Below are 12,903 nucleotides of genomic sequence, written 5' to 3' on the forward strand. Positions count from 1 at the left end.
TTAATGAATTCTGCTGGGACTCATGTGGAAACATGTATTCTTTGCTGTTCTCAGTTAGATCCAGGATATGTTTTGGTTCTAATAATATGCTATAGGGAATTATGTGAAATAGTTTATTCAAGTATACAATCTTCCCAGGAGCCATTCTTAAGGGTCCCCAAACTTGAAACTTGAAATATTGGCAGGGCCCTTTATTCCCAACCACCCCATTAGTTAAAGCTATTATTAATAAAAGCATGCTTTATATTTCTATACTGGGAGGTGGTGTCAGAAAGTATTCATTGTCTGTTACCTCTGATCAAAGTGACATATCATTAGAACAAGTAATAACCTAGGTAGTAAAGTATAACCTAATGAATTTTCACACTTGTTTTTTCCTTGTGAGCACATATCTTATAAATGTATGTATTAGGATCCAGCTGTGTATTTCTACTCCTATTTCTGCTGTCAGTGTGTCTGCATGTTTCAGTGCTCTCCTCAGGTTGTGGGTATAAGCCATTTGGGAGTTCTGCAACTCTCCTGGACTCTTAGTATTTTCATTACAATCCCCAGACCAAGCTCCTTTTAACTTCCTGTTTTCTTTCTTTATTCCACTTCTCTAGTTGGGAAGCTACTCAGAACTAGGAGGGGTTAATTATTGCAGTACTTATATTCTGATAATGTGGAAGTGTTGAACTTTTAATTCAGCTTTCAGCTTCCTCTTTAACTTCTTGATTTCTTTGTTTATTTATCCCACTTCTCTAATCAGGAAGCTATTCAGAACTAGGAGGGGTTAATTATCACTTATTCTCTGGTAATGTGGAGGTGCTGAGCTCTTAATTTAGGTTTCAGCTTCCTCTTTAGCTTCTTGTTTTCTTTGTTTATTTATCCCACTTCTCTAATCCAAACTAGGAGGGGTTATTTATCATTTGTACTCTGGTAATGTGGTTATCCAGGAAGAGTTGTTTGGTGATCTATAAGTAGAAACACCTGTAGAAGTGACACTAGGACTTAACCTAATTTTTCAGAGTTTACTAGAAAATGGCAGTTTGAGGCACAGATAAAGCCTGCTAAGTAGCCCCAATTCTATTGTTGTTTTTAAAAATATATTTTTATTGATTTCAGAGAGGAAGGGAGAGAGATAGAAACATCAGTGATGAGAGAAAACCACCCATCAGCTGCCTCCTGCATGCCCCCCCCACTAGGGACCAAGCCCGTAACCCAGGCATGTGCCCTTGACTGGAATCGAACCCTGGATCCTTCAGTCCACAGGCCGATGCTCTGTCCACTGAGCCAAACTGTCTAGGGCCTGTTTAGTTTTTTTTTTCCCCTCCCCCAAGTCTGGCCTTACCCCTTCTACTCTTTCACTTTTCTATCTCTTTTTATCTGTGTCTTGGGCCTGCTAGTGTCACACATGTATTGCTTAAGCCCTTAAGTATCACTCAAGGCAAAAGAGGTTGCTGGTTCCTGCTCTGCATCTTCTTTTTCTTTGCTGTAAGCAAAGCTTAGCAGAGGATGACACAGCAGATCTGCCCCTGGTTTCAACTCTGCCTTAACCTAGATGTTGGACTGTGAGCAAATCATTTAAGCTCTGAGCCTTTTGCACCCTTTATCTGTAAAAATGAGAGAGTTCATGCCCTAGCTGGTTTGGCCCAGTGGATAGAGCGTCAGCCTGTGGACTGAGGGGTCCTGGGTTCAATTCCAGCCAAGGGCACATGCCTGGGTTGCGGGTTCGATTCCCAGTGGGGGGCGTGCAGGAGGCAGCCGATCGATGATTCTGTCATCATTGATGTTTCTCTCCCCTTCTCCTTTCCTCTCTGAAATCAATAAAATACATTTTTTTAAAAATGAGAGAGTTCAAGGAGATTATCTCCAAAGTTCCCTATAGCAATTCTTTTTAAAAATATATATATATTTTATTGATTTTTTTACAGAGAGGAAGGGAGAGAGATAGTTAGAAACATCGATCAGCTGCCTCCTGCACGTCTCCTACTGGGGATGTGCCCGCAACCCAGGTACATACCCTTGACCAGAATCGAACCTGGGACCTTTCAGTCCGCAGGCCGACACTCTATCCACTGAGCCAAACCGGTTTCAGCTCCTATAGCAATTCTTAAGATGTCTTCTCTGCTCCTCCCAGGAATTTTGAATTGTTCTCTTGTTTTAACCAGAGGCCCACCTTTGTTTATTTTTATTTTTATATGACAGCCTTTTGGCCATAACCAGTCCCAGCAAGACATTCTGCAAGAAAATACTATTCTTAAAGCTACTGAAGTGCAGTTTCCTCCAAAGCCAGTAGTAACACCTGAAGCAAAGGTAAGTTCTGACCAAATTGGCCAGCAGAAATTACTGCTTTGCTTTTTGTATTATTTCTCTGGGCAATAGTGGATGGGTTTTTAGTACAAAATTTAAGTAATTAAAACACCCTCTTCCTTCTAAATGTGTATTTCTCCAACCCCTACCCTTCTCTCCTCCCACAATAAGTATTTATTGAGTGCCTATTAAACAGTAGACAGTGCTACAGCCTAGCCGGCGTGGCTCAGTGGTTGAGCATCAACCCATGAACCAGGAGGTTGCCGGTTAGATTCCGGGTCAGGGCACATGCCTGGGTTGCAGGCTCGATCCCCATGCAGGAGGCAGCCGATCCATGATTCTCTCTCGTCGATGTTTCTGTCTCTCCCCTGTTCCTCTCTGAAATCAATAAAAATATATTTCAAAAAGAAAATGAACTACACAGATAAGGTCCCTGTTCTTAAGGAGTCTGCATCCAACTAGTTGAGACAAACAATAACTAAAAATGATACAGTTCAGATGGTGACAAATGTTATGAAGAAAATAAATCAGAGTAAGGGGGTGAAGTGGGAACCCTTTTGATGGCATGATGAGGGAAGGCCTCGGTGATGATGGGAGGTTTTGAGCCGTCTTGAATGATGTGAAGGTGGGGGGCCATGTACAGATTTGGGAGAAGAATATTCTGAGCAGAGAAAAGTGAGTAAAGCTTAGATGTGAGTGTGAGCTTAGCAGGTCCACAGTGAGGGCAGAGCAGAGGGGAGAGTGGTAGGAGAGACAGCAGGGCATATTGTGAACTGATGGGAAGCAGTTGAAGGTTTTAATCAGGGCAACTATGTGATCGGATTGCTGTTTCAAAAGCCTTTACTGGCAGCTGTATAGAGAGAAAATTCAAGATGTAAGTTTATTTGACTAGTGTCCAATCCAAGAAAACCTATTTAATTCCAGTTCCAGATATTTCACTAAGGAAGGGTTTTTTTGTTTGTTTTTTCTTTTAATGCTCTACCTGATGATATGCAAGAGAGTGGAAAGGAGAGAGAGAGAGAGAGAGAGAGAGAGAGAAATATTGATGTGAGAAAGAACATTAATTGGTTGCCTTCCGTATGTGCCCCTGACTGACCGGGGATCAAACCCACAAGCTAGGTATGTGCCCCATGAGAATGGAACCCACAGCCTTTTGGTATAAGGGATGATGCTCTAACCAACTGAGCCACACTGGCCAGGGCAAGAAAGGCTTATTTTTTAATTGATTTTAGAGAGAGGAAAGGAGAGAGGGGGAGAGACAGAGAGAGAAAGAAAAACATCAATGTGAGAGAAACATTGATTGCCCCCCGCATACCCCTTCTGGGGGCATATTCCTTGACTAGGAATAGAACCAGCAACTTTTTGGTACATGGGGCACTCAACCAATTGAGCCACACCAGCCAGGGCAGAAGATTTATTTTTAAAGACCAAGGATCATTATGTTCACTTTTGTGAATTTGTTTTTATCTTCCAAATGCTTTAATCAAGTAATTACCTCTAGATGTCCTTTATTTTGAAAACAGGATTGGTATTATACTTTTGTGTTTTATTAATTAAACATGGGGGGGGGTAGAAAAGCATTCATTCATTTCATGTTTTAGATTTTTAGAAATACTTTATTTTTTAGAACAATTTTAGATTTACAACAAATTTGAGTGGAAAATAGAGTTTCCATATATTCCCTGTCCGCTCCCCTCCTCCTCCCCGCCCCCCCCCAACACACACACACACACACACACACACACACACACACACACACACACACACCCTTTCCCACTGTCAACAGCCTGCACCAGCACGGTACATTTGTTAAAATCAGAGAACCTCCGTGGAGATGCCATTATCACCCTCAAGTAAAGTAGACTTTGGTTGATGGTATTTTAGATTTTTAAAAATTGATTCACTTATTTAAAATAATTATAAGACTTTGATTAGAAAGAACTGTCTGGTGAAAAAGATAGATCATCTACTTCTTGAAGAACAGACTACATAGCCTTTCATACCTAATGCCAAGGAAACCTCTGTTTTAGTAGTAAATTAGGATTCTAATCAAACCCAACTCACAGGATGTCTTTATGACTTTATGTCTCTTGGGGAGACAAGTCCTATCCGGGTTTTCCTTTACTACTTAGGTATGTGTCCACTCGTTTGCTTAACGATCTTTCAGGGAAGAATGAGATACACAGGGGAGGCATTTACCAATCTGTGGCACATTGTGGTGTTAGTGTTGGTCTCCTCACCCTGCCTGTGGCGGTAGTCATTACAATTCCCACTTCCTCAGGAAGGTCACATGAGGCCATGGATTGTGGATGCAGGACCATGAATGTAGATTGTGCCCACGCAAACCAGCCAAGGCAAAGGGAGTTTTCTGTGTTGGTCTGTGTGCTTTGGGGGCAGAGGTATTTAGAGGTCATGCCCATTCCCCCTCAGGAATGGCTCATGCGCCTCCATCTGGGAAGGAGTCAGTGACCACAGAGAGGCCCTGCTGCCAGTGCGCCTCCTTCCCTGGTCTCTCCAGGTCTGCACGGCAGGTCCAGGAAGGACTCTGGCAGCTGCTTGGGAACCTCAGGCTTCCCTCTTGGGGCATCAGGTTCCCTGCTTCAGGCTTGCTTCAAGAAACTTTCCTTTCAGGCATTTATTCGGCGATGCTTGGCCTACCGAAAGGAGGACCGCATCGATGTCCAGCAGCTGGCCTGTGACCCCTACTTGCTGCCTCACATCCGAAAGTCGGTCTCCACAAGTAGCCCTGCTGGAGCTGCTATTGCATCAACCTCCGGGGTGTCCAATAACAGTTCTTCGAATTGAGACTCACTCCTAGGCCACAGACTGTTCAACACACACAGTGGACAAATGGCATTCAGCAGCGGGTTTGGAACATAGCGAATCCGAATGGATCTCATGAAACCTGTACCAGGTGCTTTTATTTTCTTGCTTTTTTCCCATCCATAGAGCATGACAGCATCGATTCTCATTGAGGAGAAACCTTGGGCACCTCTGGCCAGGCCTCGTAGGAAAAGGCCCCGCCCGAGGTTCCGGCGTCAACGGCCACTGCATGTGGCTGCTCTGAGTGAGGAAAAAAATTAAAAAGAAAAACTGGTTCCATGTACTGTGAACTTGAAAACATGCAGACTCAGGGGGGTCCCTGATGCAGTGCTTCAGATGAAGAATGTGGACTTGAAAATACAGACTGGGCTAGTCCAGTGTCTATATTTAAACTTGTTCTTTTCTTTTAATAAAGTTTAGGTAACATCTCCTGAAAAGCTTGTAGCACAAAGGCTCAGCTGGGGATGGTGTTTGACTTCGGAGGGAAAAAGTTGCTATTGCCCGTTAAAGGCACTAGAGTTAGTGTTTTATCCCTAAATAATTTCAATTTTTAAAAACATGCAGCTTCCCTCCCCCCTTTTTTATTTTTGAAGAATACATTTGGTCACAAAGTGAAACCCGTATTAGCAAGTACGTGGCAATGTTCATTCCAATCAGATGCAGCTTTCTCCTCCGTCTGGTCTCCTGTGTGCAATTGCTTCCCTCGTGTCAGTAGGGGAAAATTGAGTGGGAGTACTGAGATGTGTGGGCTTTTGCCATTGGACAAAGAATGAGGTTAGAAGACTGCAGCTTGGGTCTCTCTAGGTTTTCAACTATTTCTTCACAATTTGAACACTTGACGGTTGTCCCTTTTAATTTATTTGAAGTGCTATTTTTTTAAATAAAGGTTCATCTGTCCATGCAGTCCTCTTGGATTCTCTGAATGTAGTAACTATCGCAACTGTTCCAAAGGCAGGCAGAAAACGGGCTGGGCAGCCAAATCCAATGCCCCAGGGATCAGGAGTCCTACCCACAGCCTCTGTGTGCTCGCTAAATGGTGCACATTACTTGTCAGCCACAATATTAAAACTCCATCAGCACATAAGCTTTCCTCTGTTAGATCCTTTGGCAGGAAATAACCTCCAACCTCTAAACTTCGTGGGTGTGTGCTGGTGTGTGTGTCTGTGTGCATGTGCACACGTACTTTGTCTAACTCACTTTAATAGATGCACTAAGTGGAGGTAAAACATAACCTCAAGGGAAATAGGTATTTCAAATATGGACTCTTTTTGGAACTAATATTTTTTTTAATGTGGCTGTTTCTGAGATGTGATCAACTGAAGATGGAGCTAAAATGGGAGCTGCGTGGCCCTACCGTGCCCTTGAAACGGCAGAGCACTCGGCAGTGGAGAGAGGAGGCCAGAGCCCGAACATGTGGTAGCCAGCTTGGAATGTTACTGACATATGTGGCAAAAGGGCTCAGCCAGAAATATTTAAAGATGCAGCATTCAGGCATGCGAGTTCCCTGGGCAGGGGGAGGGGAGTCAGGAAGGGTAGAGAGCTCTCAACTAACTCAAGACTCTAGTGTTTCTTTTAGATGTGATAAATGCCACTGGTGACATGTTTCTTAGGGCCTTTGTTTGTTCTGTGAACCTGCCCCTCGCCCCAGTATCAGGCCGTCTTAAGGGAAGCGGAGTTCCAAATTGGAGAGAGGCATGTGAGTAGGTATCATCCTGTGGACTCTGAATGGAAGGACGTCAGCCCCAGAGCCCTTGGTGCCGCCAACTTTCTAAAGCTGTTTTATTGCAGTGTATATTTATACACACGTGCACATAAACACACAGACAAATTTCTGTGCACACATGATGTGTGTGTAAAATACCTTTTTTAACCATTACAATCAAGCTACAAAGCAGAGAGTACCCAGGGGATCTCAAAGGTTGAGCACAATGCCAAAAGGATGGTGTCTGCACATGAAGAGATGAAGTTGACACTAGATTTAAATTTACTCCGAATATTAAATTCTGTTCCTTTTTTCCTCCCTCTCACTCAATAATCTTGTAAAAATTTTTAACTTTTTTAGCAGTTGAAGAAATGCTGCATCTTTAAGCTTTCCCTCTAACTTCCTGCCTCCTTTTTCCGCATGGGCTACACGAAGCTGCAGGTCTTTACTTACCTTTTCTACCTGGTCCTGAAGAAGGGAGGCCCTCTCTCCTTGCTTTCGTTGAGTCTAGGGCCTAGTTGAAGCTGCCTGGGCTTGATTGAGTCTGGGCAAGGCCTCTTTCCACTGCATGGACCAGCCCCAGAAAACATGCAGAAGGTTGACCTTTACCAGACTTTTAAATAGCCAGTGAAATCACTAAGTGGGGTTCTTCCACGATATATTTTGTTAATATGGGTTTCACTTTTTCCAAGGATAATCCCTTATTGCCATGATGTTGATTTACTTTAAACTGATTTTTTAAATGTGTATTAATTTGTAATGAAATCCAGCCAGACTGTTCTGGCCTTTCCCAATCTGGGGGGTGGGGAGGATATTAAAATAAGTTTTAAGAAGTGAATTTCCCAGCCTCTTGATTTTACTCTAGTTCAAACAGCCCTAACCATCTAGGGTGTAGCTAAGGAGTCCTGGCAGCTGGCTGAGACCCAGTGGACATCACAGGCATGATGGGAATGTGTTGATTCGTGCAACACCTTTTGCACCTCGGATGTGCTAACAGCTATGCTTCTGGGTGGGAATATAGCAGTGAACAGACAGGGAAGGCACAGCCATCAGTTCACAATCCAGGGGTGAAGGCACTGGGCCCCAGGAAGGGCTGGAATATGGGGGTCTGAGGGGACGGAATTGAGCTCTGAATTATCCATTGTGAGCTTTAAATGGAGATTCACCATTGAGAGCCATATGCACCCCACTTCTGTGGCTGATCTGAACAGGTCTGCTATAATTTTAGGTTTGTTTCCCTGTTTTCTGCTAGTCCAGGAAAGACAGGTTTTCCTCCAGCTGAGAAGATTAGCAGTCAAGGAGCTCTTGTGTTTCTTAATTTAGAAAATAGCTCTCTTTAAACATAGTAAATATAGTTGCCTCCTATAATCTTAGCGCTAGAACTGAGCTGCGGGTCCAGCTCCTTGCTTCTAAGAAGGCAAAGTTTACAACTAGCTTGCCCCACCTTTGTGATTGTTTTTCTTTTTTCTGAGAATTCTTTCCCCCTTATTCATCATCCTAATTGCCCAAGCTCTCTTTGTTTGTAATTTAAATCTGCCTGGGGTAAGAGGGGGTGGGGGCATGGGGCACAACTACTTGGGGTATGAGGAGCCCCTCTTCCTAAAATTAGCTGTTCTGTCTTGTCTTATGGCAGAATCACCTAGTGGTTAAGAGCCTGGGCTTTAGAATTAGATTCAAATCCCACCTCTGCAAGCTTCTGGGGTAGCTCCTCGCATGGTTATATTACAGAGTAGAAATAAGGTTTGTAAAGTACCTGATACATAAGAGGGAAATTAAAAAAAAAAAAAAAGTGGTTTAAAAGGATCGAAAGAGCCCAGCCGTCGTGGCTCAGTGGTTGAGCTTCTACTTACGAACCAGGACGTTATGGTTCGATTCCCAGTCAGGGCACATGCCCCAGTTGCGGGCTCAGTCCTCAATGTGGGGCATGCAGAAGCAGCCAGTCAGTGATTCTCATCATTGAAGTTTCTCTGTCTCCTCCCTTCCTCTCTGAAATCAATAAAAAATATTTTGAAAATAAATAAATAAAAAGATCACAAGATCCAGTAAGTGGGATTGCCGGTCCTGGGAGGCCCAAGTTTGCTGGTTGGGATTCAGAGCCTTTCTACTTCCAGACTATCAGGAGATCCTTCTGTCTTCGGTAAGTGATGCAGACCTTTTGGGAGCCTTAAACCCTCTGGCTTGAGACTAATATCAACCTCTATCCTATGAGGTCAGCAGTCTCTTAACCCGGGCCCAGGATTACTTCCCTCTGAGTCTGGAAGGAGCATCTCCTAGGCCGGTGAGGCCCCAGGCCAGCAGCATCAGCATCACTTGGGAACCTGTGAGGATGCACAGTTCTCAGCCCTGCCCCACCCCACCCCACCCCACCCCAGCATTCTCTCTGTCCCCCGGGTGGCATGGGCACTGATGGTCACAAGTCCTGCAGAACTTCCTATCAGGGTGGGGCCATTGGAGAGGGTGGCTATCAGGCCTTGTCTAAACTTATCCCTCTGGAAGAGAGATGACTTTTACTTTCTGTTAGGAATAAAAATCTAAGCTCTGGGCTGTCCTAGGACTGATGTCATACATACGCTCCTCTATGGGGAGCCCCAAGAGGGCCCCTACACCACATCCTTTGCTACCTAAACAATACACTCAAGAATCATTCACTCCTTTGAACAAAGCTTCTTACCTTTGGCCTTTTCTTAAAATAAAACAACTTACCAGTACCTTCTCGTGTATTAATTTATTACATTTTTCTTTTACCTGAGGGACCCAGAGCTGCAGGACAAAGCTGAGACCTGGGTCTGCTTATGAAGCCAGCCTGGCAATCTGGCTCAGGGGTGAAGAGAGCCCAGGAGGGGACTGCAGCTTTTTGGAAGGGTTGGGAAAGAGAGTATAGAGGTTGCAGGGAGAGGAAGGTTAGGAGGGAGTGGGTAGTGGCTGCTGCTGAGCTCTGCAGGTGGGCTGGGGGAACCTGCCAGCGGCTGGGAAAACTGTCCGGCCAGGGAGCAGGTCTGAGACCTGGTGGGGGCAGGGAGTACAAGGGCCCTATTGTGCTGGGGGAGCTCAGCAGGGGCCCTAGACAGTCTGGAGTCAGCAAAGGGGTGTGTGTGTGGGGGCGGGGGGGGGGGGGGGGGGGGGGCTGGGCAAGAGACCCGTGGTTCCAAGGGGTCAAAGAGCAGCTGGCTGGCTAACAAGGCCCCATCCACCCCTGGCCGTGGGTCAGGCCTCCTGGCTGGGGAGGTAAGTGCCCAGCTAGAGAACTATGGTAACCTCAGCCTCCTTTACGCCTCCAAGCACAGTCTGCATCTGTGGTGGCCTCCTGTGCTGCCCAAGCCTTTTCATCCTGAAGGCAGCTTGGGGAGGGGTTGCAGAGGGCAGGATCAGCAAGGTTAGGGGATCTAGCACTACTGCTTTCAGGGAAGGTTCTCAGCTGTGCTTCTTCACAACCCCAGCATAGGCAAGATAGGAGCGTCTCGCTGACTTTACAGATGAACGAACAGGCTCAGAGAGACTTGGTGCCTGGTAGTAGGTAGAGCAGGATTGAATGGGGACGGACTGCAGGCTTGAAAATAGGTGGATTCTGAGTGCCATCCTGGGGCGGACACTGCTGTGGGGGATGGCTGCACCTCGGCTCCAGCTGGAGGCATATCTGACCCTAATCCAGGGCTCCACTCCCCAGGCTGCCTTCACTCCATACCTCCCCTCCCTCATGGCTAGCCCTTGGAAATCTGGAGACCCAACTGGCCTGGGCAGCAGCCCAGCCTCGCAGTGCTGGCTGGAACTGAACTTTGAGAAAATGGGGATGTGGCTTCCTGGAGTATTCCTGTTTCAGGTTCCCTAAGCCATCTGATCTTGTCATCTTGCTTTACAGATGAAGCTACAGTGCTGCCCCATGCCAACCCTGTTCCTGTGTCCTAATTGGCAGGTGGGGGAATTGAATCCTCTGCCTTGACTTCTTTGTGGTTTCTGTAAGGCTTGAACGGGGCGGGAGATGTTTTCGGCAGCCCCAGCTCTATCAGTGGATAGAGCGTCAGCCCTCAGACTGAAGGGTCCCAGGTTCAAGGGCACGTACCTTGGTTGCAGGCTTGATCCCAGGTCCTGGCTGGGGCACATGGGGGAGGCAACCAGCTGATACGTCTCTCTGTGTCTCTCCCGTCCCTTCCACTCTCTCTAAAAATCAATAGAAAAATATCCTCGGGTGAGGATTTACAAACAAAAAAATAATAATTAAAAATAAATAAAATCTAATTTAGAAAAAAAAAGATTTCTCAGCAACTGAAAGAGTAAAATGCAGAGGGCGTTACACCAGATGCCTCCTCCCTGTCACAGGGGCCCCTGGAGAGAAGTCTGTGGACATAGAAGGCCTCTCAGTGCAAGTAGCAGCCTGATCCTAGAAGGAAGCCTGTCCCTTAAGGGAATGCCACCCCCATGGCTTAGTGGTTGAGCCTCAACCTATGAACGTAGTTGCCTGCAGGGGGCAGTGAGAGAGAACCATTGATTGGCTGCCTCCTGCACGCCCCCTATTGGGGATCGAGATCACAAATGGGGCATGTTCCCTGACCGGGAACTGAACCATGACCTGATTCATGGATTGACACTCAACCACTGAGCAGCCTGGCCGGGCTCATATAACATCTTGAAAAGAGGTAGATGCAGAAGCCCCCAGACCACCCAGAGCTATGGACTAGAGTAGCCTTAACTCCTGGCTCAGCCCGTCCTCAGGGCAAGGACAGGCTTGGAGGAACTGTAACTCCAGGTGGCAGCGGGCCCTGTGGAGCAGACAGGGTGATGTGACACCCCTCTCCCTTGCTCCAACACCAGTTGGGTGGGCACTAGAAGGTTCTGGGAACTACATCCCACCCAATTGCAACTGACTCCTCAGCTCAGCGCAGCCTCTGCCTCAGGCCAATCTCTGCCCATCTCTGCTCCCCTGGTGGCCAGCTTGCTCCCGACCTGACCTGCCAAAGCCTCTGGGTGAGGATGATGCCGGAGACAGTCCATTTGTGACCCCTGCTGCAGCTTGGGCTCAACTAACTCAGCCTGTCCCTGCTGACAGCCGCAGACATTACCTTGTGACTTCTCCACTTGGAAATGCTTGTCCAAACTCCTAGCCCACAGGGAGGAAGTCAGCACGTATGGCCTACCAGAAGCGACCTCGAGGTAATTCTTTCCTACCCCTTGGGAGAGAAAAGGCTGGGACTTGGAGCCCTTTTAAAGAAAGTCTGGCCTGGCCGGTGCACCAAGAGGTTGTTGGTCAGGGCACATTTCCTGGTTGCAGGCTTGATCCCCAGCAGGGAGCATGCAGGAGGCAGCCAAATGATGATATTGATGATGTATCTCTCTCATTGATGTTTCTATCTCCCTCTCCCTTCCTCTATAAAATCAATGGAAACTTTTTTTTCTTTTTAATAAAGGAAGTCTAATATAGGTCTTGGGCTGAAAGTGAGTGGATATAAACTCGGCAGCCCTCCTGGGGAGTGGAGGGTGGAGGAGGGCTTCTAGGTGTCCTCCAGCTAAAGGGTGAAGGGAAAGAATGTGGGGAAATGGGCAGAATTTTTCTCAGGTTATATTTGTGGCCATCACGGGGCAGACTAGTCAGGAAAAGACAGGCCAGCCATAAATTTTCCCAGTGATGTGGATGCCAGAAAAATAGTTCCTTTAGGTTCACTGATTGTCCCAATGTTATACAAACTGGAAGAGGTAGAGCCAAACCTTGAAACTCTTTCCCTCTTTAGCCCAGTCTCTCTGGGATCCTCAGGGCTGAGGACAATGGGGTAGCCACATCAAATCAGAGGGCAGATTTCCTGAGTGCAGAGCTGAGGGTTTGAGTGGCAGGAACCCAGGGAGAGAGTAGAGAGGGTGGGACCCTCCAGGCCAGCCCTGAGTTCGGCCAGGCCTGACTTGGAAAGGGTGATGGTAGGGAAAATCTTAGATGCCCTTTGGGGTTTGCCCCCTTTTTCTAGTTGCCTCGGTAAGGACTGACCATATCTCTCTCATATCCTCCGGCCCTGGCCATCCAACTGCATTCTTCCTGTCTTGTGTTCGCCTTTCCTAAGCTGTGTTGTAGGTGTGACCTGATAGTGGTGTCTAGGGGCAATTGC

General features: G+C 46.6%; 1 protein-coding gene across 4 annotated transcripts in view; it reads left to right on the forward strand.

The window, feature by feature from the left end:
- TLK2 (tousled like kinase 2) overlaps positions 1 to 6,018 on the forward strand; it is an 82,245-nt gene extending 76,227 nt beyond the window's left edge. For all 4 annotated transcript variants that reach the window (XM_070395196.1, XM_070395199.1, XM_070395198.1 and 1 more), the window contains 2 exons: positions 2,188 to 2,295; positions 4,924 to 6,018. In XM_070395196.1, the coding sequence (XP_070251297.1) occupies positions 2,188 to 2,295; positions 4,924 to 5,097 (282 nt within the window). In that variant the 3' untranslated portion in view covers positions 5,098 to 6,018. The remainder of the gene's footprint in view (positions 1 to 2,187; positions 2,296 to 4,923) is intronic.
- The last annotated feature ends 6,885 nt before the right edge of the window (positions 6,019 to 12,903 follow it).

Source organism: Myotis yumanensis, unplaced genomic scaffold (genome assembly GCF_028538775.1).
Source record: "Myotis yumanensis isolate MYYU_CA2020_CCGP unplaced genomic scaffold, mMyoYum1.0.hap1 SCAF_16, whole genome shotgun sequence".
In the NCBI taxonomy this organism is placed as follows: domain Eukaryota; kingdom Metazoa; phylum Chordata; class Mammalia; order Chiroptera; family Vespertilionidae; genus Myotis; species Myotis yumanensis.